The sequence below is a fragment of the Wasmannia auropunctata genome, unplaced genomic scaffold (genome assembly GCF_000956235.1).
Source record: "Wasmannia auropunctata unplaced genomic scaffold, wasmannia.A_1.0 LD334186.1, whole genome shotgun sequence".
Taxonomy (NCBI): domain Eukaryota; kingdom Metazoa; phylum Arthropoda; class Insecta; order Hymenoptera; family Formicidae; genus Wasmannia; species Wasmannia auropunctata.
The window spans coordinates 122,144-147,619 of NW_012028704.1; the positions used below are offsets into that span (position 1 = coordinate 122,144).

The 25,476-nt window shown below is 35.3% G+C and overlaps 3 protein-coding genes across 9 annotated transcripts in view; 2 read left to right on the plus strand and 1 right to left on the minus strand.

Annotated features, from left to right (window-relative positions):
• The first annotated feature begins 334 nt into the window (after positions 1-334).
• On the plus strand, positions 335-14,672 carry LOC105459453 (cytohesin-1). Of its 5 annotated transcripts, none has more exons than XM_011705500.1 (7): positions 335-502; positions 1,708-1,781; positions 11,799-12,404; positions 12,534-12,645; positions 13,022-13,252; positions 13,368-13,437; positions 13,565-14,672. In XM_011705500.1, exons 1-7 carry the CDS (start codon positions 424-426, stop codon positions 13,650-13,652), a joined length of 1,260 nt encoding a protein of 419 aa, XP_011703802.1. In that variant the 5' UTR covers positions 335-423; the 3' UTR covers positions 13,653-14,672. The 5 variants fall into 5 exon arrangements, with proteins under 5 accessions (XP_011703802.1, XP_011703803.1, XP_011703800.1 ...); XM_011705498.1 differs by lacking the exons at positions 335-502; positions 1,708-1,781 and adding exons at positions 4,826-5,050; positions 5,439-5,810; XM_011705501.1 differs by lacking the exons at positions 335-502; positions 1,708-1,781 and adding an exon at positions 3,072-3,350.
• A 2,497-nt stretch (positions 14,673-17,169) lies between these two features.
• LOC105459455 (CTD nuclear envelope phosphatase 1 homolog) lies at positions 17,170-20,870 on the plus strand. Of its 3 annotated transcripts, none has more exons than XM_011705506.1 (5): positions 17,170-17,836; positions 18,833-18,899; positions 18,996-19,197; positions 19,350-19,567; positions 19,761-19,953. In XM_011705506.1, exons 1-5 carry the CDS (start codon positions 17,738-17,740, stop codon positions 19,766-19,768), a joined length of 594 nt encoding a protein of 197 aa, XP_011703808.1. In that variant the 5' UTR covers positions 17,170-17,737; the 3' UTR covers positions 19,769-19,953. The 3 variants fall into 3 exon arrangements, with proteins under 3 accessions (XP_011703808.1, XP_011703806.1, XP_011703807.1); XM_011705504.1 differs by lacking the exon at positions 19,761-19,953 and adding an exon at positions 20,109-20,870 and having other exon boundaries at positions 17,171-17,836; XM_011705505.1 differs by lacking the exon at positions 19,761-19,953 and adding an exon at positions 20,109-20,870 and having other exon boundaries at positions 17,171-17,827.
• Positions 20,871-22,283: 1,413 nt separating this feature from the next.
• The window catches only part of LOC105459456 (peroxisomal membrane protein PEX14), a 4,141-nt gene continuing 948 nt past the window's right edge, over positions 22,284-25,476 (minus strand). The window contains exons 3-4 of the mRNA XM_011705507.1: positions 24,015-24,250; positions 22,284-23,445 (exon numbers count right to left, since the gene is read on the minus strand). Coding sequence (XP_011703809.1) covers positions 23,277-23,445; positions 24,015-24,250 — 405 coding nt within the window. The 3' untranslated portion in view covers positions 22,284-23,276. The remainder of the gene's footprint in view (positions 23,446-24,014; positions 24,251-25,476) is intronic.

Below are 25,476 nucleotides of genomic sequence, written 5' to 3' on the forward strand. Positions count from 1 at the left end.
GATTAAAGTTCGAGTCTTCGCTAAGTGGGGTTCGAATGTGCGCACGTTACAAGTGCAGTAGAATAATAATCAATAAAATAAAATATAAATCTCCGCCAAGTGGAGTTTGAATCTCCACTAAATGTGATTCGAGTCTCCGCTAAGTGAGGTTCGAATCTTTGCTAAGTGGGGTTTGAGTCTCCGCTAAGCAGGGATATTATCATACAGAGTAATATAATTGCTTTGGATCTCGCGGAAAGAGATAAGAGATGACGCTAGTTGGATGATGCCGGTGATGTAACGCATAAATGTTAGTTCCCTCAGCGAGGCTAGGTGGCGATAGACGGCGTCGTCAGGCGTCAGTCGTCGGTGAAAATGGAGCCGCTTGAGTGAAGGTGGGTGATTCTGTGCGCGCGTGAGTCCGAAAAGTGCTATTTTTCGGAGATGTGGCAAGATTTGGGCGGTCTAGGAAGTGTAGGAGTGAATTCTGGTGCTCATCAGGTCGACCAGTTCGGAACGACGAGTAAGAGATTCATCGATAAATTCCGAATTCGAAACGTATATATAGCGAGAGTCTGGAGTCTGGAGCGAAAGTCAGTAGTGTACATACATACATCGAGTCTTTCTTCGCGACAAGGAGCGCACGCGTTCATGCTCTTCTTGTCCGTTGTATATATATGTATATACGGCCATACGCATAGTAAACAAAACGGAACGATGCTGAGTTTTTCCTCCAGTTTTTCCGCATTCTCACTCCAAATTGTGCAAGATTTTCCGATGCAGCGAGAATCGATGCGCGACTATTTTTTTTTCTCCTTCTACTCCAAGATCGCTCCATCTACTCCAAGATCTTGTATAACATTTATAACGTTGAGTTTGAAAATAAATTTTCGAGAAGCAAGCCTTCAAAGAAGCATATATACTCGTCGTGTTACTTATTCGATTATTAATTTATTTTTATTTATTTGTAATTAAAGTTACTTGTGTGTATAATTTAATGATAATTAATGAACGTTCAAGCGAGATATATATCTAAAGTATTCGGGCATGTTTTTAAAGAAAAAGGAATAGCTATTATTCATTGAGCATTTTCGCATTGATTACGAGTGCGATTCTCAACACGAATAGAGGGGGAACCGTTACGAGACGCCGATTACATCGTGCGTCTCGAGTTTTAATTCTTCCCTTCCATTTTAGCAGTTCAATCATTTGTCGTATATCATATTAGCTCATTTCCGAGAGAAACGCACGATATCGCGGCACGTAGCCATGTATATAGGCTGCATTGTGTGTCACGATATATGATCTCTGCATTAATGTAGTACGAGAATTCTTTTTTAGAAAGTACTAAAGCAAAATGGTGTAGTCCAATTTAATAAGAATCAAGTCCGACAAGGTCGCGATTATCGCCATTATACGATTTATACGACGGCCGATCGAACTACATTTGCTTCTACGCAACCTTCTATATGCAACCTTAATTTGAAAGCCCTATTTTTAGACCTTTCCGTAAATTGCTGCTAACGAGGTCTCTCCTCCGCAACGGGGACACGACACATTCCGACCGTGTAATCATCCCTTCTCGGAACGATTATTCGAGAATGTATTGAAGAAAGATCGCGTTTACCTAATTACTGTATTAACATAGACTTTGCGTATACGTTTTGACGCTATATAGAATCGATTTATATATACGATATTCTAATATACGATATTTTATGATTGTAGAATTGACTTCCGAACAAGAAAAGATTCTGCAAGATATAAGACGGAAGAAAACGGAATTGTTGCTCGAAATACAAGTGAGTATTTAATGAGTTATTTCGGTTTATATTTTCTTTTATCATTTTATCTCAAAATTGCACAAATTTCATATAACGTTCATTAATTATAGTATGCGACAAGTTGTATAAATCTCATCTGACGTGATAGAGACAGATCTGTAGATAAAGCATTTATTATTGCCTAAGGCAAGCCCTCTAAGAATAGAATTATAGAAAAGAGAAAAATTTTAAATACTTAAATATAAAAAGATACATATTTACAAAGATATAGAAGATGAGAGAGAAAGATTTGATAATTCGAATTTCTAATGATACATTTTATCTGTAAGTCGGAAATGATATCACTCGCCAAGAATTTTTATTCGCAGAACAAAAAAATGACACATGCTGCACTCGCCAAGAGTGTACATACGTAAAATTACGTCGCATTTATCGTTCGTAGATGCAAAGCGTGCAAAGTGAGTCTGTTTTATCGATATATTCCATTGAATTACAATTCAGAGCTATGCGGTGGCACTGCTTACAGTTACATACACAAATTTTTTATACATAAAATTTATTGTCAGTATTGTTTGCATTAATTCTCCGAGATATAATGATAAATATCTTGATATCAAGTAAATAAATAAGAAATGTGAAAATTTCTTTTTCATATATTCAAATTTTATATATTAGAATAGGTCGATTTAATTTTTTCTACATACGAGTCGTTTTATATATAATTTTATGATTCAGGAATTTATCTGCTTATAATTATTTGATTCTGGATTATTCTTTAACTTTTTGGAATGGAGAGTATATTTAGAGACGCAAAAGTTACGTTGCATAATAATTTTCGAAAATTTCCACGAAGAGTGAAGAACGTTTCTTTTATAAATATAGTTGTAGAGAGAAGTCACATTAAATTATTTTATTAAAATACGGAAAAAATCTCTCTATATGCTTTGTATCGTATTGCAATATAATTATGATTATTTCAACGCAATGACTGGATCTACGAGAATACGTTATCTGTGCGACCAGAAAAATTCCAGGATGTTCTTACGATAAGACTATTTCCGCAATGCCCGATAGTCTCGCGCTTACTCATCTGCTTGTGAGTTTGTGTCTGTTTGTATAATGAAACAAGGCGTCGCGACCTCGTCTTAAAAATTAAAAAAAAAAGTTACATCGCTCTCTCACTGCTTTCGCATGGAAATCTTGTATTCCATTCTATTTGAAATTTGAATAACGCGCTTCTCGTCTTGTTTCTCTTCGTGGAATCTAATCTGTGGGATATCAAAACAGAATCGTAAGTAACAGAACGTCGAATGTGTCCGTTGAGTACGGTTAATTGTCGCGACCGATACCGTGATTTACGATATATACACGTAAATACTTTTTCGAGTAAATATCAATGAAGCAAAAGAAAATTTTGAACAAGTTAAATTTCGTCAAGTCGTAATTGTTTTAGCTCGCGCTATAGTTTCAACATCAATGACGCGAAACTCTTGCACGTTTCGAAACAGTTGGCGCAGATTTGGGACACGCTGGTCGTGTTCGTCGAGTTGTCTAACGCTTGGTGTGCGAAGCAGACGTCGTCAACAGGTGATGCGATTAACAGTTTTTGTCAGTGGCATATTTCCTATATCGAAGATGCGATTAGTTTATTAGAATTCTACTCGTGAATCGATGTTCAGGATCGACTATAGACTATGCGTGCAATTAACTTATCATCGCTGATTCAGCAACTTTAACATGACTTCTCATGAATTAGGTATATTTACAGAAAATTTCTCTTTACTTTATTTTGTCGGTCAATTCTTTCCTCGAGCGAATAGCTACGAAATATATAGGGAGTTAAATTTGGGAGATTAGACGTTTACACATGTAATAAATGCGAAAATTGTTATGAGAAATATGTCGGTAGATCGCTTTCTCTTGGCTGCTTTCTCTTCAGCTTTGATTGTTTGCGCTATAATTCAACTATGTTTACGAGTATAATTCGACACAAAAATAAAAACGCTCTCATTGTCAGAAACAGATTTTATTCCTTGATTCCATTTTGGAATGAAAACTTGAAAACTCTAATACATCCGGCCGAAAGTAAACTAATAGCGATAGGATACCAGCTCTTGAGAAAATTTTCCAGAAATTTCTATATGCAAGAGTACAGATTAGAATATTGATCCTTGGTATTGGCATAACGATACTTGAACGCTTAAAAGTATAGAATTGATCGTGCGCGTGCACATTCGCGTAGAAACATAAATCTTATATTTCAATCATAATAAAGAATGTTTAAGATATTGCCATGTTTATTGAAATGCAAATGAAATGTTTATTGAAATTGCATAGTACGTTGATACGATTGAGTGAAGTAACTTTGGATCGTAGAGATGATATATACTATATGTGTGTGTGTGTGTGTGTGTGTGTGTGTGTGTATATATATAATCTACTATCACAGAGTGACGCATATATGATAAATCGTGTGCGCAGCGCGAGTAATTTCACAAAGAGGAAGCAGACGCGCAGCTAACCATTAGCTGACACATCTATTTCGTAGTAACATGAACGAAAGCTATAACGTCACTTACGCGCGCTCTTTAATCGAACGTCCCAATAACAACGCCAGCGCGGTACGAATTGCGAGCACGTGATCTTTTTCGACCGACCTTGTGGCACGTGTAGCAGGTACATACTCCGTCGATTCTTACATATCGCAAAAAAAGTATATCGCCGGCAATGAGAGAGAAAGGGAGAGTATAATCATATTCGACTGACTGTGCAATGCAATATGACAATGAGTCATTCATCTGAAATCCGACACGGCAAAACGCTGTCAATGACGTGCTGAACTATTACACGCGCAAACTTTATCAGATCGTCACATAACTCTTGGATAATCTCGCGGACAAGGTAGATAGACGTGGACGCTTCTTGGAAGCATATACATACACTACACACAAGTACGCACGGTGATTACAAATATTTGTACGGGCGAGTGTTAATCATAGCCGCAGCGAGGCGCCAGCGTGCGGAGACTGCGGAGCCGTCAGCCGCTGCCCGCCGGCAGAACCGTCGAAGCGGAGTGCCCGCCAGTCGCCAGAACCGCAGTTGCGGAGAATCGCGTGACGGTGGCTGACGGCTCAGACGGCTGACAGTTGAGGACAGTGCCAAGTCAGCCCCAAGTGCTGCCTGCAATCGTGAGTCGACTCGAGTTGGTTCGGCCGCGTGCGCGCGCACGCACGCGATTTGTCATTTTCGTCGCTTTCGAAAAGTCGCCTTTGTTGTGTGTGTGAAAGGTAAAAAATTACACGCTCGTCATTTCACTTGAATGCGATCTCGAAAGTCGAGAGAAAAAATGTGTACGTACGAGGAATTTCACTTTCTCACAATACTTTGGAGAGCGGAGGAGAATTGAAAGAGAGAGAGAGAGAGAGAGAGAGAGAGAGAGAGAGAGAGAGAGAGAGAGAGAGAGAGGGGCCGTTGGCAGCCGAGGATAATTGGAATAAACGTATCAAAGGTGCGCGTATAGCGTCGTTGTCGTCGTCGTCGCCGTCGACGTCGACGTCGACGTCGACGTCGTCGACGCCGTTGTCGCTGCCGCGCGCGCACGCGGGTCGTTGCACTTCCGACCGCGTGCTCTATGTACGTGTTCTACGACCTTTGTACCTCGTCTATTTCTCAAAGCACTCGGCGCGTAAGTATCATGTTTGATTACAACGAGGACTATGGTGAACGCAGGACGCGAAGCGAGCGTTGTTTTTTGCGAGCCGGGAAGACGAAAAGTGCAAAGTGAAGGAGCCCGGTAGACCGGCACAGGGGCAATTCGTCGCGGGTGCACCGAGAATGATCTTCACCGGCAGATCGGTGGACGCTCTCGACGAGGTGCGAGGCGCCAATAGTGCGGGTAATGTCCAATCAGACGGCGGACGCCGAGACGTGAGCGCTGTTGCTATCGCGACCGGGTGGTTCTCCAGTTTGCGGAGACCCGGCAAGAGGAAGAAGAGTTATCAGAAGCAAGCTAAGAGCGCCTGGGACCTCAGCGTCTTGTCTACCACGGTCAGTCGGCACACATGATTCCACGCGAGACTATTGATCTAAATTTTTACATTTTATTTATTTTTTATGTAGCGGGAATTATCTTGTTAAATTCGGAGTTGACGACCGACAAGATACCTATCGTGACGTGACGCGACGCGACGCGACGTGGCGTAGCGATTCGCAAAAGTCCCGCGATCCTTCAAGGTCGACTCGCGCTAACTCGTCACAGATTTATTTCTAGACCTATCGTTCGGAGCTACACAAACGTCGAACGTTATTCTAGAACGGAATATCTAGCGGTATTCGAATTTAGTGAAAATAATCGATTTATTCGCGCCTAGCATCGTTTTTACAAAGTGCTGATATTTAGTATAAGACTTTTATATTGCGTAAATTGCGAAAGAAACAAAACGATGAGAGACAGGAGTCGTTGGTTGGCGCACAATGGCGAGATGTTAGTAATAATTTGTAATTATTTTACAAGTAAGAATTAGTTTTACCGTTATACCGTTGCCAAGTTAATTGGCGATAGGAATCGCGAGGAAAAAAGAACGTCGTTTTATGTGTATAGGTATACGAAACCTAAAGTTTCATATTTTCAAACAAGCATGTGTAATATAATGTTTCACGTTATTTTATAGTTTGTTGGCTTGGCTTTGATGAAATAACAAAGTGACGATTCGATTTGACGTCAAGTTGCGGCTCCGTTCAGGGTCAAGAATCAAATGCGAAGTAGATGTTGATCGCTTCTACTACTACGTGAAGAGAAACGTGTGTAATAAGCGTGCTGTATGTACGCGCGCGCGCGTAATGAGAAGATCGAATTAAAGTCGCGCTAGTCGCGAAGTGATAGCAATCGCAATTATCCGAAAAATATGTCGAATATTTAAATTTGTAAATGACTTTAGGTATTATTATCTTCATCAATAAGGTAATAATAGTCGCTCCGTGATTTCGCGCGACGTCTGCAACGACGAATTGAAGATCGTAGACCGAGTCAGGGCGACTTATTTATAGAAAGAACCGAGATGGACGTCTATTCGATGTTCCGCACTCGCATTCGCACTCGCACTCGCTCGTCACGTATGTCATACGTTGTATTTCGTACACAACACTGATACAGCGCACTGATATGTGACTATATAAAATCGTATACTTACTTACTTTTGACGACGATTTATCACGAGGATATTACGTGAATAATTACTATATGGCATATATATAGCACGGCAGTTATGTCATCTGGAAAGTAATGAATCGAGTCCATTCTCTTCCCCTCTCTCTCTCTCTCTCTCTCTCTCTCTCTCTCTCTCTCTTCCTTCCTATATACCTACATTTACCATACGGTAAAGAGATTAGCTGGGTCAGTGATAGATCGAAGAACCCGTTCGAATTCGATGATACGATGACACGCGCATAACAGAGATGTGGAGCGAAAGTAAATCGATAATTACCGCATGTATAACGTGTACGCGTAACGCTAGATTTAAAATAGCCTACTTTGACACATCTTTCATCCGAGGTGTACGCATTTATCCGCCAAGGGAGATAAATATAATTCCTGTACGATGAACGAGGCAAGAGTTTGACCGGCTTGACCCATATATTCTCATGAGCGTGCTGTTAAGAAAAAAAGACAGGTGCAGTAATCGGCTAAATGTTGGTTATTACGATTAAATTGTCAATGAAATAAAACACGTAAGTAAAAATGCGTCTATATTACGTTATACTCCATGCCGATTGTAGAATCAAATGAACAACAGCAATGGACAGACAAAATTTATTTCGCTGCAGATGTATAAACACCCTATTAAATGATGAATTAACGAAAAGTTTATTACGATTCGTGAATACGCGCCGCTTATATTGAAAATAATCGGATCTCGCTATCTAGAGTCTGATACAAATCATTACATTAATGAATAATATTCCAACGTTATTTCAATTATTAGAATCAATGTGCATTGTTAAATTAATAACTAATCGGCAAATCGTGCAATGTTTAGTTACTGCACCTAATTTCATTGATTTACATAGCCACGTCGAGACACCAGTATCATTATCGATGCGAGTACTGTTAAGTTTAACAGTACTTTTGTTCGTCGATCCCATTCCCATTTCATACACATTCTACGCACGTATTACCCTCTTTTATAATTATCAAGAAAAGATGCTAAAAGAGTTATAGGTGGACGATTTTTGTGTCATGAAACCTTAAAAGTTTGAGTCATCGTCCGCGTTACTCTCAAGTAACGAGAAAACTCATCGAAGCACTTGTACGCGTTCGCATTCGCGTTTCGCATGCATTTCTTCCGCAAATTCGTAACTCTTGGATTGCAGCCAGATGCTCAGTTTTCTTCGACTCGGAGAATTCGCGTAGCATTTTGAACTGGTCTGGCTATTTCCCGATTATAACTCGCATTAACATATGCAATCTACTGTCTTTCTCTTCTTGGGGAGGGTGTGAAATAGATAGATAGATAGATAGAGAGAGAGAGAGAGAGAGAAAGAGATACATGACAATTTTTTTTATCGTCCAGATTTATAATCGATCCTGTTTATTAGTCGTACGGCTAGTCAAGAATAATAAAATGGTTATTGCAAATCGTGTTTTCGTTTAAGCTAATCGATTTGAATAAAAACGATTATCATTTGACCTCTGAGCTTTGACCGTACGATTTCATAAAATATTGGATTATTTTAATGATGGATTTTGTAAATGTTGTACACATTTTTAAGCGTATGCAAAGTGTAACCTTTGTGTATTGTTGAATATTATTATGAAAAATTCACTTTTGAATGCACATTAAATGCAAAAAATTATCACAGATTACAGATATATCGATATGCACGTAATATTGAATAGGGAAATTAAATCTTTATTACGCGGATATTCTAGGTATAAAGTATTGAGATATAATATTTAAAATTTAAGGACATATTCGAGCGTACATCTTGTGTAACATGACATCTATAGCATGGTTATAATTGTTTGATTATTTGATTATTGATTATTATACATACGTAAATGTATATTATATTTATCGTCAGAATAATAAATAAATTAAGATGTCTGTATCACGTCGGAATGTTATACTCTTATGTTCTGATAAAGTTTTCGTCGCGGTAATATAATATTTAATTATTTGAAATAGTTTATCCTATACATATATGCGCATTTGTTGAAGAAGAAAATTGTTGTCTCTTATTTTTATATTTCTATGTACGAATGGATTATTTAAATCAGATTTACACGTGAGCTATCATATCAAAATCCAAATATGTATTTATGCATAGTATAAAGTAAAGCATTACGAATCTTTATCAATCGTGACAATGGGAACGGGAAAAAGAACGAAAATGAAAATCATTATGTATATACATTATGTATACATATAATAGAACATATGCCCGTAAAACACAATTAGTTTTCGAGACAACGTTCAGCCCAACGTGTAGCGCTAAATCACTGCACAAGCATGCAGTTTGTTCGCGTACGAGACTTTTATGACGCAGACTGTAGGTTGCAAAACTCATGTGTAGCACACATAGTGTCTAGTGTTAGTACCGGCGTAATGTAGCATCGAACGGGAACGAAAACTTTCGCTCTTCATTTAACTGATTAGTTATCATGTTTCATCGCGACATTGAAATTAAAGAGACTATGAAGTCAGTAGAAAATAATAATTATTATATTTGAAAATTCTTATAGCACATTGAGCGTTTATAAGCATTTTATATACATATATAGCCGTAGCGTTTCGTTACTAGCCGCGCCTAATGCTTAGCGTTGTATTATATTTCATCATTAAGAGAAAACAAGAAATTTACAATATGTACGACTTGTCGACGACGGCGTCCGTTTACGATGATCAGATATTTTACCTAATCGATGTACCCAAACGCGTTTTGCACTCATTTGCACTCGTTCAAGGGTGGAAAGGGAGGAGGGTAATGTGGTTGTCAAATTTTTCAAGATTGAAAATACGACGAGAAGATGGAGGAAATGTGCTCTGTACATACTACATACGTTATATGAAATGTTTCAAATAATAATGTCAGTTGTCACATAAAGTCATTTATCCCAGCATAGGTATATACTTTCGATGAGTCGTATCCTTCGTATGAACGAATGCCCTTCGTTCCGTTTTTAAGGAAGGAAATTTGTTGAGTAGTATAGTGTTGAACTTTCGATCGATTGTACAGGACGCATACGACAGAAATAGAACGGAATAAGGCAATCATTCCGCGCAGACCGAATAAAAGGGACGTTAAAACATAGGTAGATTATGTACGCGCCGATTCGAGAAAGGGAATGCTTTACTTGTCAATGTAAATGATGAAGAAATTAATTTGAATGAGAGGTAGTAAACATGCTAGGAATAATTGTTGTTGATTCAAAAAACTTGACGCATTCAAAATTATTAGGGTCGTCGCGTAAAAATGCAACGAAAATTTAAAGGCGCATTGCTCCTAACTTGAATGTTAATCTTTTTTAACGCCGTCGAGCGCAACACATGTATTTTTATAATCTGTAACTGATTTGATATAGAATGATGATTTGCTAGGAACATTTGGAAATGATTCGATTGGAAGTTTCAGCAACGACCTGTAGTATAATAATTGTCCGTCTCTTCGACGATGACAAAGCGATAATTAGCAATGTTAAATACTATTATCTTACGCTTCGACGTCATCGATCACGTTATACACGTAAACACGCATTCGCTATGTTCTCTTTTCATTGCGTCCAAGATCGAATTGTAAAGATTAATCGTTTCTTAAACCAGATGAAATTTTCAAATAACACGGGCTCGATAGAATTTGGAATTCGAAAGAACGATATACCTACCGTATCGAAAGATAGTTTCTCTCCCACAATCAGCGAGTTATAATTTCTAAGTGCACGGGGCATACCGGTTTTTCACGCGCCGTCAGCGGCCTTCCTGCCGCGTGAGACCGGATGCGCTGAGCGATAAGTACAAAAGAAACGCTACTGTACCTTACAGACAATACTACTCAGGGCCGACTAAGTTATTGTCCTTGTTGTTATCGTGCAGGCGACCCATTAACGAGTCTCGATCGGTTAACGATGCTAACGCACACGACCGCTCCCGGCCGATCCTTCCTTTTTCCTGAAACACTTTTATGGAAAGGAGATTCCAACGTACGCGCCTGCTACTTAACGGTCTGACACTTTAAATTTAAATTTCGTCAACTTTGACGTTTCTTTTATTAATTAAAAAAAAAAAAACAGCTTGACAATTCAATGAAAGGTAACGAATGGCTAACTTGAAAATATTTTCGGATAGATTGATATTCTACACGATAACCTGCACGCGACCGTACCATTTTCTAGGATGTGCTACTTGCAACACTTGCAATGAGCGAACGATTTGATTTTATTTTATGTAAAAAAAGGGGGAAAAAGAAAAACTTACGGTAAACGTGCATGGTATTGCAGGAGACATCGGATAGGATATTGATAATTCGCGTTCGTCACTCGCGATCACTGATGTAAGCCAACACACAATAATCATTACGCGACACACTACGTGTTTTTTTAACAACACGTCACCCAGCTGACATGGTCGCGAAACTCTGAAAGAGATACGATCCTGCTTACCGGTATTTACGGAATGTACGTTGAACCAAGACGCATGGTGGGAAACAGGCGGACGGTGTCGACCGGTATTCGAGCAAAGCAGGAAGCCGCTGTTGCATATAGCGAAGGAAATCGTCTACAGTCGCGTTGTTCGTCGTCGGTCGTACCGAATTATTATACATTTCGACAATACAGTTTTTTCCATCGGAATAATTTCAAGTCGGTGAACATTTATTGTAACGCTCAAGAATTGCAATAATTGTATATTGTTGTATATCCGATATTGCTCCTATAAATTATTACATATTATTGTATATACTAAAAGTACAAAAAATATTAGAAAATATAACATCTAATTTGAGAATTGCATTTACAACTCATCCTGTACAACATGTTTTTAGCAATTGAAAGATGAATTGGGCGAGGTTGTGGCAGAAATGGAGGCGATGGAAGGCGGCGGACTTACGACCGACGAGACTAAACCGTCCAACAAGGCCAAGCAGACGTCGATCGGCCGCAAAAAATTCAATATGGATCCTAAGAAGGGCATCGAGTACCTGATAGAGCACAGTCTGTTGACGCCGACGCCGGAAGACGTTGCTCAGTTTCTCTACAAGGGCGAGGGCCTCAACAAAACTGCGATCGGCGACTATCTCGGTGAACGGCACGATTTCAACGAACGTGTGCTGCGAGCCTTCGTCGAGTTGCACGACTTCACCGATCTCATATTGGTACAAGCTCTACGTCAGTTTCTCTGGTCGTTCCGACTGCCCGGCGAAGCGCAAAAGATCGATCGCATGATGGAGTGCTTCGCTCAAAGGTACTGCCAGCTAAACCCGAATATCTTCACCAATACGGATACTTGCTACGTACTGAGCTTCGCCATCATCATGTTGAACACTTCGTTGCATAATCCAAGCGTTAAGGATAAGCCCAGCGTAGATCAATTTATTTCGATGAATCGAGGAATTAACAACGGTGGAGATTTGCCGCGGGAACTTCTTGTGGTAGGTATAATATATTTTCGAGAGAGATCAATTTTAAGATATCTTTTCTTTCTTGTCTTTCAATTGAAAGTTTTCCGAAAGTACATACTACATATTTGTTTCGAATAAAATATTCGTATCTATTTCCAGAGTTTATACGAGAGTATAAAAACCGAGCCTTTCAAAATACCAGAAGACGATGGCAACGACTTGATGCACACCTTCTTCAATCCTGATAAAGAAGGCTGGCTATGGAAACAAGGTAATGACTGAATTCATACATGACTTTTCTATAAGATAGTTTGATCGTATCCCAACGGGAATTTTCATTTTCTCTTCACAAACTCGCAAAGATCTGGAATGTTTGTTACGTATCATTCTCAGAATTATATATATATTCATTTAATTTTGTTTCACAAAAGATTTTAAAAAATAGTAATAAAAAAAAAAAGATAAAAACGCAATAACTCGTATAACATTCCTCAACTTTATCACATTCGTTTGTTATCGTTAAAAGAACATTTATTCTTATATTGTATCACTTTGTCCCTCTGCTGCCCTGATGGAGACAGCAGGTAAATAACATCTCTGTAAAAATCATAGGCTCTTAATTCTATACGTCCCGCATTTTATTGTTACAGGCGGACGTTACAAGAGTTGGAAGAGACGATGGTTCATATTGAACGATAATTGTTTATACTATTTCGAGTATACAACGGACAAGGAACCACGCGGTATCATTCCGTTAGAGAATATTCAGGTTCGAGAGATTCAAGATCGGCATAAACCTCACTGTTTCGAATTGTATGCTGCTGGTTCCGAGTTTATAAAGGCATGCAAAACTGATAGTGAAGGGAAAGTCGTCGAAGGTACGGTTGCTTCAAGTTCAATTTAATTATACATTAATATAAAAGGATTAAACATACATTATACTCATACTTTTATGATACATTCATTTCAAGTAAATATTTGTTTTACGATTAGGAAAACATACGGTATATCGAATGTCCGCAGCTACTGACGAAGAAAAGGATGAATGGATCAAATGCGTGCGGTAAGTTGAAAAGAATTACAAAAATAGTATACGCTCTATTGCGTCACATTCTTTTACAGTAAAGTAAAAAAAAGAAAAAAAGTAAAAAATGTGAACTGATTTTTCAAACATTACTATTCATTTCCAGGCAAAGTATATCACACAATCCTTTCTATGATATGCTGGCAGCACGAAAGAAGAAGGCACAAAAAACAAATGTACACTCAAAGAGTTAAGCGCTGCCACAAGCCGAGTTTCTCTCGAAACTCGGCACATCAGAAGACTGTTTATTCGCGATCCTTACACGTACGGTATCGTCGAATACAAACAAATTACATGATGGCGAGAATCCATCGAAAAAGAAAAAAAAACGCCCGAAAGCGTTATAGACTATAATAGTACTATAATAGTTATCAGGCGTGTGATAACGTGACACGAAATATCGTTGTAATAAACGTTGCAGTAAACGCTGCAACCGCGTACATAGAATACGGCATTAATGTGACGTCATAATCGAGTACGAAATACAGAATCGGCGCAGCATAAGATGGATATGGATCTAGACAAACATTATATTAATGACAAGTACGATAACGCGCCGTTATACAACACCTGATGCCCGATTGGCATTATATCGATGTACAAAAGGGTCTTGCGCTAAAGAGAACTAGCTATATTTCTATTAATTTAATGAATAAATTGCATCTATATTCTTTTTGCAAAAGAGAATGATACATATGATTTTGTATATATTGGAAATCAAAGTCTTTACGATAAATAATAACTGTATTAGTATTGACACCAAAATAATACGTGAGCAAAGAAATATCGGTTTATTTAACGTTTTATATTTTACTAAAAAAGTCAATAATCTCAAGAAATGTCCTGATAGAAGCGCAAAATAGACGCTTTATAATGCCCTTAGCGTCATTTTGGCAATATATATTATATGAGAATAATTATAGGAAGCTGTAACGGAGAAAACGGGACATTTTTTTATCTCTTTCCGGCAGCTTTGAGACACTGTTGAAGCTCTATCTGATTTCAGAAAGGTAATATTTGAGATATTTTGTATGAAATACAATAGTAATATTATCCTGTATCGTGCAAATGAAAGACAAGTCGCGATTTCCAATTATATTAAAAAAGGCATAAAGCCGAGAACTCGATAACTTCATGTGATAATTATTCGTGTGTATATTTATTTAAACAAATATGTACAAAATAAAACTAAAGGATACATTTTCTGCATGAAACTACATTACATATTTTGAATTATTCATGCTTGTACAATTTATGAATATAGCATAATTAGTCAACTTATAATAATTAATGTTCGTTTAATTGAGAGGTTGCGTATTAAGCATTGGGACGGACAGACGGACACACACACACACACATATATACATACACAAAACTACGTGTACTTTGCATAAAAAATTCAGTGTAGCGGTTAATACACATAGTAATGCCTTGGTGAGATCTGGCGGGAACCTGCAACTCCATCAGTCTTTATCCCATAAAAAAAGAAAAGAAATTAATAGATTTTATACAATATATATATATCTATCTATCTATATATATATATATATATAAAGTGTATGTTATATATACCTCTTCCTTACATCACTTTCGAATAAGAAAAATAATTTTGTATGAAAATATTCATGATTACATTATGTTTCATGATGGAATTTGAAATTTCTTTGAAAGTTTATATTATTATCCTTCTGTATCTTGTTGCAAATACAGATGATGAAGGATTAGCGATAGAGAAGCAGGTGCCTTTGAGATCGTCAAGCTAGTCGTAATAGCTGATCCGTCATGTACGAAGGATTCGGAAAAACACTTTTCTTTGCTACATGCAAAGAAAGTCAAACATCGAAAACGCCTTATTATAATACGTTAGATAAAGAAACATAAAAAAAAACCCGCAAAACATGAGTAACAGTAGGGCGTAAATTTTGTAATATTGTTCTATTCTTGAAGAGATGTAGACTCTGTCTATCGTAATAGAACAATCTATAATTGATAATGAATTTACGAAAAAAAACTTTATAAAAATATTAAAAATACGTAAAATTGATTTGTTAAACGTTGCGTAGTTTTTTTTTTTCACATACATATAGAGATTTTCAATACATCAAATTAATATTTTACCGCGAGATACATTTCACATGCCTGCCGATATGTATATTCCCGAGACATTTCTTTCATAGCCTCTGCTTCCTGATAGCTGCGTGGACAATAATATTACGTTATCAAAGAGCCAATACACGTATAATACGTGATAAAAATGGAACAGAATCATCCTTTTAGATCATTTACAAATTATGTCTTCTCAAATGCAGGTACTTGTTGAATTGTGTTATAATTCTGTACTGTTTACTTTTTAAAGATCATTAAAGTTGATTGATTATTTCTGCTAGTACATAGATATTTTATAATTTGCAGTATTTTTTTTTCTTTCTCTAATGTCGATAAAAACATTTTGTAACATTATATATATACTTGCGTAGTTAGAATTCTGATGAAATATATTGTGATAAGTCTATGAATATACTCTGAGCATTGTGTATATAGATACATATATACATGTACATACATATACGCCCACACACGCACACACCATAAATTATAATCATTAGCTATATAAAGTAAAATTAATGTTTGTCTTTTCCCTTGTAAATTTGTAATTTTTATCTGTATATTTCGTTGTAAAGATGATACATGTAAGAAAACATTACAACTATGTATTAGCAAAATAATTGATCGAATTTAAGGAATTGTATAAAAAAATTGTACTTTATTAGCATAGACAAAAAGAATTTGTACATTTTGTTGTATATTACTTAATAATTATCATTATACATAATTGATCATATGTTGTATTTAGCAAGCGAACGTGTGTATTAATTTAAATATAATTAATAAATTTATTTCTAGCAAATATGTGGAATTGTTTATTACGAATGGAAGTATTGGATTCGATTGTGTAATTGCCATCGAGTAGCGTGATGCGCAATCAAATTTCTTTAAAAACGAATTATACACCTGCAAAATTACTCTTGGGGGTCATTGTCAAATTCAAATTTTAGCTTAAAATTTCAATTTGAGTCGAATCGAATCGAATATATTCGTGTAACTTGATTATTTTCAACTATACTAACTTTCGAGAAACCCAAAACTCAAATTCAACAAAAAAAATTGGAGCTATCTCGATTTAGACTTGATTTCAGTACCCGCAAACTTCTAATTTTAGCAAATAGTCCATCTTCGTAAGGAACATCCAATTAATTTGCGATTTCTGCATGCGCAATTTCAATAAGCAAAGATAAGACGCTTTGACATTTATTCCTCTTTATCCCGTTACGTCTACATAAAACGATATTTATAATAATTATATTGAATCATTTAATTTTTATGTTGATTTTTTTCTCATATAATTTCGTAAGAGAAATATTTAGAGAATTTCAACTTTTCTGAAGTACATACTCATACACGTGTACATACGTACGTGTGCGTGTCATTGTATATGTGTATGTATGTGTACATGTATGTGTGAAGAGAATATATATATATAACATTAAGTTGCTTAACTTTTGAGAAGCGATATTTATTTTAATAGTTCCTTGCGCGACGCAGTTGAAAGAACGTTAAATTGTTTTGATATAATTTTTCGAAGCGACTCTCGCGTCGCGTCGCGTCTCTTGCTTCGACGGGGTTTCGAGTTCGAAAACGCGATAAGCGGCGCGAGAGCAGCGCAGTGCGCACAGAAAAATTGGGTCGATGCGCGGAAGATGGCGGCCGTTGCGTGATGCGCGTAAGAAGGCTCGTACTTTGGTTTTGTCAAAAACATGAAAGAACCGCGATAAGGTGCGTTAACACGTGCGAAACGCGAAACCCGTCGTTTGGACCCCGTGATAAAAGCGGCGCACTCGCGGACTCGCGTCGATCTTGACCCGTGCGCGATCGTGGCAGTACTGGCAGTGCAGTTGACGAATTTGTTTACGATAAGCGGCAACGAAGAAGCCTGTCTCTTTTGGTTTTTCAGCTGTCGTCGACTCTCGACATTCGCGCGTGGCGGCGGCGGCGGCGGCGGCGTCGTCGGGCAGGTATCGCGCAGATCGCGCTTGCGAGTCGAGTGGAGACTCAACCGACTCGACTGACCAACACAGTGACTGCAGGAGTAAGTACAACACGCAGGCAGCGGGGGAAAAGAAAAGAGGAACACGCATACACCTGTAACAAACTCGGATAGATTCGAAACACTGGAGATTAAGTGTTGCCGGACTTCGGCCCGGTGAGAAGAACAGTAGAGATGCTGAAGCAATTGCAGATGGGGATGAGAGCTTTTCTCTTAATGGCCTCCCGTGTGTGGACCTGCATCTGCTTTCTACTCAAGAAGCAGGTTAGAGCCGTAAGTAGGTGCTTCGCGCCTCTATTCGCGCCTTCTTCCGCGGTCAGTCGTATTACGAATACGAGCCATCTAACCGGCGGCGACGACGACGACGACGGCGACGGCGACCGGGCGACGTCGATTCGTTTCCTCACTTTGTTCTTTTATCACGATACTTGTATATAGATTATCGCGAATTGACATTTGTTGATGTAACTCATTCTCAAATGATACATAGTGATACGGTACTATCACCTCTGTCTCACGAACGTTCATTTCTTTTTCATCAACAAAATTACAAATTACGGGATGAGTCATATGAACAATTATTTTATAACACTTGACGATTTTTCTACATTTTTCTCAACATTTCTTCTACATTTTTTTCTTCATACATTTACAAGGGCGCTATGTATTGATATACCCTGGAAAAAGCTGTTTATTCTATTTATGAAAAATGATCTTAGTTTTACTCCCTTCTCTTGGTTGAGCACATCTTTTAAATTATAACTTTTAATTAATGGACTATACACACAGTTCTCCTCGCTCTAGTCGTTCTCTTGAGAATTATTTATTTTTTTATATGCGATTCGTGTCTTTTTTTGAATGCAAGTTAGAGGTGTAAGTAGTTACTTAATGCTGTCATGCTATTTATATAGTTATATTTTAATTTACTTCGTAACGCAAGATATAATAATATATCTACATCTATTTTATTTCAAATCTTTATTGTGCATACATTTGTATTTTGATTATTTGGATATTGTTGGATTACCTATGCAATTACCCTCCCCTGCGCATATCATGTTGTTATTACTATTCTTTTAATCACACAAGTATTTTTTAATTTTATAATAGGTATAACTATATTAATCTCTATTTTATTCTTTTATAGAGGCACATTTATGACTTTAACTTCTTATCGATTAATAATTATTTTATATTTTATTTTTTTTTTCATATATATATACATTATAAATGTAGTATACAAATTGTATATTTACCATTTTGTTTTAGATCTCACAAATGCAACCAGTCAAATATGAAATCTTCCCGCTTTCACCTTTATCTAGGCACAGACTTAGTAAGTGTAACTCAATAACGCTTATACATATATGAATTTTATACTTATTTCATTTAATGTTTTTCAGTATTTGTGTATAATGCAAGAATGTTTCAGGTATAGTTAAGAGAAAAGTATTAGTACTGGATTTAGACGAAACGTTAATTCACTCTCATCACGATGGAGTAGCAAGGCCAACTGTCAGGCCTGGTACACCTCCAGATTTTGTTCTTAAAGTGACGATAGACAGACATCCTGTTAGATTTTTCGTCCATAAAAGACCACATGTAGATTTCTTCTTGGATATTGTTAGTCAGTGGTAAGTGTTGCCATGAAAAAAGAAACACTATCCCAAAATTATGCAAACTGGCAAACAAACTTTGCAATTTTTCGCTTAGATTGTGTTCTTGTCATATTTTAAGACAAGCTTGCACATTAATTATATTTTTTATTATTATCTATATCAATTAGGTATGAGCTAGTAGTCTTTACTGCATCCATGGAAATATATGGGGCAGCGGTTGCAGATAAACTAGATAATAACAGAGGTATTTTAAGGCGCAGATATTATAGACAACATTGTACACCAGAAATGGGTTCCTATACCAAGGATTTATCAGCAATCTGTTCAGATCTCTCTTCAGTCTTTATTCTTGATAACAGCCCAGGAGCTTACAGAGCCTATCCACGTAAGTATATATATATATATCTTTTAATGCATTTTTCTACTGTATCTGTATTTCACACCTAGACTCGATGAGATAACAGCCAATTTCTGTTTTCCTTTAAATGCCTAACACTTTGTAAAGTATATGTGTAATATCTTTTAATTTCTAATAATATTTGTACGCATCGACATATTCACCCGTTCTATCTTTCTAGAAAGATGAACGAACTTAATGATATCATATTTAATGGTATCTGAACATGGCGAACATGGCAATAATAATTACAGATTCTATTTTTAAAGAAATGCCATACACTGTAATATGTAGATTAATTAGAAGAAAATGTAGAGTCTGTGCGTTTCTTGAATGTAACATAAAAGTAATAGAGAAATTCAAATATGACATTACAAGACTTTGTATCTGTTCGTGATTTACCTTATTTTATGAAAGGAATGCGCAGTAAGACCGCGATATGTATGGATGAATTTGACAGTGGATAAAATTAAACAGATTAATAATGCGCTACTACACGTATTATTATCTCTTCTTTTTTATGTCACAGACAACGCGATACCCATAAAGTCATGGTTCAGCGATGCGGGTGATACCGCTTTGTTAAGCTTACTTCCAGTCTTGGACGCTCTTCGTTTCACGCAGGATGTACGATCCGTTCTTTCGAGGAATTTACACTTACATCATACTTGGTAGCAAAGCCGAGATTAAACGATACACTAGATATTCTAGAGTTGAAACTACTAGCAGTTTCAATTAGTGTGTCTAGCCTAGGATTATTATTGTTATTAATTAATTAGCATCATTAGGTCGCTGCCCGTATAATGAGAGACAATGAGAAAGCCCCCTTCTTCAATCTTTGTTTTTTTCTATACTCGAATGAACAGCGACGAGTAAATACCGAAGGTAAAATGGTATTCAGTCAATAATTACATCAGCACAAAACATCCTAGGATAATTGTTTTGCGTTGTACAGTGTCCATGTGTGCAAAATTATATCAAAGCGAATTTCTTTACTTTTTCTATTATATAAGCGTTTGCCAAAGATCAAGATACGAAAATAGAACCGCACTAGCCAGCAGGATTTTTTTCATTTTAGGTAAGAATTATACTTAAAAGTTTTTATTTATATATTTCGGCGGCACACCATGGAAGATAAATTATTGAAATAAAGTACTTCTGTTATTGTATATTATTAACCTAGGATGTAGAGAGAAAGAGAGAGCTCTATACCTAAGTCAAATGGATTTTGCTGTAACTCACTGTATCAGTGAGGAGGCAGCTATCCTGGTTATATCTAATAAAAAAAAAAGTATTAATATAAAACCAGGAAAGAGTGACATCTGTTTTTTGGTCAAGACTTCCGCGATATGGAATAATATTACATGTATGATCTACAAGGTTGATTGCGTTGATATGCGGTCTTACAGGAAGAGTTTATAATATGCGACTCGATATATTTCTGGTTTTTTCCACACAAAATTATAATTATAAATAGATAAACGAGAAAAAAATGTTTTCAAAGAAATATATTCGTAAATGTCTTAATGTAATGTTCAAATATTCATTAACCATCATTATAAATTCTTGTTTCTAAATAATAACCTTGAGATTGTAAAGTTGAGGCAAAATTAATTTATATCTTCTTTTGCAAGCATTTTAATATGAGTAATCAATCGTTTATATATATATATATACCTATATATAAAAATGTTCTTTATACAATACTCATTTCGCTTGCACTTCTCTTTTGTTTTATTATTATATTTAAATTTGTATTGTTTTATAATGAAATATTTAACTATAATAAAAACTCCTGTACAAAAACTATACTATGTGATTATCTTTCTGTATTGTGTGTATATTTACACACAAACACACAAAATATAAAATATATATGACAATGTGTATAATTTTCTTTAATCATTGATATTCAAAAATATGAGGAAAGAAAATAAAAGAGATGACAAGTCTCAATTTATAATCTTAAGATTATTATTTTACATTTTCTTACAAAAGCAAAATCTGCAGTAATACTTGTAATAATTATATAAATACTTAAAATATTATATAAAAATAGACAAATTTTTCTCTAAATTAAAAGGAACGCCTTTATTTTCTTTTCGCAATTAATTGTATAATAAATATTTATCTCATGCTCACATAAGTTGAAAAAATTGAATAAATCACATATCATGAACTCTTCTTGTAAATGATGTATAATAGCAAGTTACACACGCGCGCGCGCGCGTACACGCATCTGTGTACTTTGTTTGCTTGTTAGTGATATAAAAATAATATCGAATATTATACAGTTTGTACATATTACTCGGGTGTATGTGATGCAACTCAAGTATGACTGACTTTTGTATGAATGACCGATATAAGTAAATTACAATACATGGACTTCATCTAATATCTAATATGTGTGGTATATGTATGTGCATGCGCACATACACATGCATACACATGCATTTATATACATAAATGTCAAATCAACTTATTCAATTTACATTTAAAAAGTTAAAGAAGAACAATACGCCCATGTGTACAAGATCTAGCGATATCCGTCATCCTTCAATAAAGATTTTTTTAATTAAAGTTATCGTTTTTCAATTATATACAATTTATATGCTTTCTTTATTGTAAGTAACAATTATTCTCTCAAGACATGAGCCATGGGCAATGCATATAGTATTCTATGGAAAAGAAAATGGAAGTAAAATTAACTATTCAGTTTTTTTTATTCAATAAAATTATATCTGTACACACATAACACTGTCTGCACCGTAATGCAGACAGATACCGCCACATATGAAAGTACACCCATTTCTCAGTTTGTAGTAGAAATTCAATTTCAATATAAAATTTACAAGATTCTTAAACACGATACTTTGTATTGTAACTATCTTCGATGTTTTTGATTCTAGATTAAAAGATATTAACATTTGCATATACATTACATATAATTAAGTAGTTTGTTTCATGATGTAGAGAATTGCTACATCTTTATAATTTATCTCTGCATAAAACAACCAAACATAATTTTCACAAGTTTCTTACATACTAGATATATAATTCACATAATTATAAAATCGAGAATATCGCTTTTGCTCACGTGAAAACTGTTCAAAAGTATTAAAAAATCTAGTTATGTATTTTCTCTTTCCTTTTCTCTCATATTTGTACTGTAGTAAAGTAAATTTAAGTAAATTAATTTTTTTTAAAGAAACTACTATTAACAGCCTGTTTAGATCTTATACAAGAAAAACATTTTATTAAAAATTGCAAAGAAATCTGCAATTACATTAATTTAATACACTTATTCAATCGATATGCTCTATATTATTATAGTAAAGTATGACACAATCGATGCATAAATTTACTTTTTGATCGTTATATATCTCGGAGGTTTTTTTTTTTATAACGAAACATTGTTTGATAGATATTAGAAACATTTACAAAGTTATGAATACTACCAAAAGTACCGCGGTCAATGCTACGAGTATGTATACAAGGGATTAAAAAAGGATTCAGATATATCGTAGTCCTGAACTTTTCTTATAACGTCTTGTATAAAAATAATAAGAAACATCTCTCTAATATATAAAGTACTATTGAAACTATAATCCTTTTGCTTGAATATATTATGCCGAGTACATCGTATCGAAGACTATCATTATGGAAGTAATTAATTGATAGATAAAAAATTCTAAACTTATTCTTTGGGTGGGTCCTCTCGAATCATTTCCAAAGAACTATCCGAATTGTTAGTACTGCTTCCACTTCCAGCATCGTCTTCTCGTTCAGTTGTTTTCTCTTGATTTACATTTGTTGCACCCAACTGCCATGGTGGTATAGATGCCGGAGCAGTTGGAAATTGTTTTCTATTTTAAGATATAATTGGAAATTAGCAATACAAGTAATAAACATAATTGTAAGCAATCAATGTATAAAAATTTTGAGTTATAGTTTACGCTTCTTGCGCGTTAAATTCATGATATGGGAAGATAGCTATATACAGTCTAATCTAATGAGAAAATTATTTGCAATAAAAGATTACTCCAAAAGAGTGTAGATGGTCAAAAATATGGAATAAGATGAAGAAAAGCACAAATTTATATTTTTAAGTATTTATATTTTGTAAAACTAACTCTTGTTTAAAAAGAAAATTATAATATCCAAAATATCAATTTCTTAAGCACAATTCCAGATAGAACTATATATGTACGAGAGTGTTGCGAGGTTGTGATGACATTTGATCTCTTGTAAAAATAATGATCCTTAATATATATAAGCAAATATCCCAGATATACGAGAATAAAATGATAAGAATGTCCAAACGAAATAATCTCATTGTGTGGCAATAAATTGCTATTACTACAACAATCTATGTGCATTGCTTATTATATATGCTTTACATGAGAAGAAACAAAAGTATAGATATATACTTTACCTTGATAAAAGTAAAGCTTTTAGACTAGATAAATCGTGTTTAAGCTCTTGCACCAATTGTGGGATAGTTGGATCTAATGCTTGATGCTGAGTCAGCTTTTGCACTTCGCTTTCTACCTTCGAAATAGAGTCTTTCACTTCTTTCATGGAATCTTGGACGGTTTTATCTAATTCGGTTACCCTATCCTCTACACTTCTCTTCTTTCTTTGACCAAACAGAAAGGGTTCTATAAATTTCTAGAAAAATAGAAGTTACACTGTATTATATTTCAATAATATAAACAAAATGAGAAATATATTGTATGTACACTCGCTCACTAAAAGGTTGCGACACTTTCTTTTTTATAGATTTCAAAACGCATTAATATTTTGCAAATGCGGACCACGATTGGTGTTATACTGCTTTTAAACTAAAGATAGTACATCGTGGTTTGCTATTGCAAAATATTAGTTATCTATAAAATATATATTACGTATATTAAATATAAATTAGAAATCTATAAAAAACAAGTGTCGCAACCTTTTAGTGAGCGAGTGTACATACACCCACGGTCATTGATTCTGTTCCTCGGAAATTTTCACAAACTCTGAAGTGATTACTTTTCTACATTAATGCTCATAATTCATGCACGATTAACGAAACGAAATCGTGCATGGACTATGAGCATTAATGTAGAAAAGTGATCACTTCAGAGTTTCTGAAAATTTCCGAAGGACAGAATTATGGTGTAATAAAGATAGAGGTGTGCTTGTTAGGTAGACTAAATTTGGATTCGTTTTGCGCATATATGGCGTTGGAACAAGTCGCCTTCCATATTGGAAAATAATACTAGTAAACAAAAATGTGATAGATGCATAAATTGTGATTTTTTTTTTTTGGAAAAAATGGTAGCATGTAGTGTTAAAGGCTGCAAGAATCGCAGTAAAAGAAAAAAATGAAATTTTTTTCTTTTTCAAAGAACAGTAAATTCGCGGCATTATGGATGAAAGCTTTATCTTTCTACACATTTCAACTAAAATTGTAACAAAAATATATAAATAATATTTATTATAAATAGTAAAATATTATTTTTAAGTATAAATATTATAAAAATGTTTCTTGTTACAATATTTGTGATACATATTTACTTTTTTCTGAAACATTAATGCCATTATTTTTGTACTATTCATTAATTAATAGATATTTCCAACGATGACAAAAGCATCATTCAAGAAATTATTGAAGTTGAAGGTTTGAAGTATATTGCCGGTTACGTCCCAAGGAGAATGGAAAAGTCAAAATAATATCAATTTGACGTCAAATTGACCGACTTTACGTCATTTTTTTTATATCATGATTAAAATCTAGATTTCGAATGACTAAAGAATGACTTTATATTAACTTTTTTTTATAGTGTCTTTTTTATAGTGTCTATTCGATCTTTTTGATTTTTAGAAAAATGTGAAAGATCGGAAGAGCACAC

Excerpts from the sequence above, each read along its gene's own strand:
- LOC105459453 (XM_011705498.1), top strand. The coding sequence starts at position 5,598 with ATGATCTTCACCGGCAGATCGGTGGACGCTCTCGACGAGGTGCGAGGC. Across the intron at positions 12,405-12,533 it reads TGCCGCGGGAACTTCTTGTG|AGTTTATACGAGAGTATAAA; the intron begins GTAGGTATAATA and ends ATCTATTTCCAG. Across the intron at positions 13,253-13,367 it reads TGAAGGGAAAGTCGTCGAAG|GAAAACATACGGTATATCGA; the intron begins GTACGGTTGCTT and ends TTTTACGATTAG.
- LOC105459455 (XM_011705504.1), top strand. The coding sequence starts at position 17,738 with ATGCTGAAGCAATTGCAGATGGGGATGAGAGCTTTTCTCTTAATGGCC. Across the intron at positions 17,837-18,832 it reads TCAAGAAGCAGGTTAGAGCC|ATCTCACAAATGCAACCAGT; the intron begins GTAAGTAGGTGC and ends ATTTTGTTTTAG. Across the intron at positions 19,568-20,108 it reads AGCTTACAGAGCCTATCCAC|ACAACGCGATACCCATAAAG; the intron begins GTAAGTATATAT and ends TTTATGTCACAG.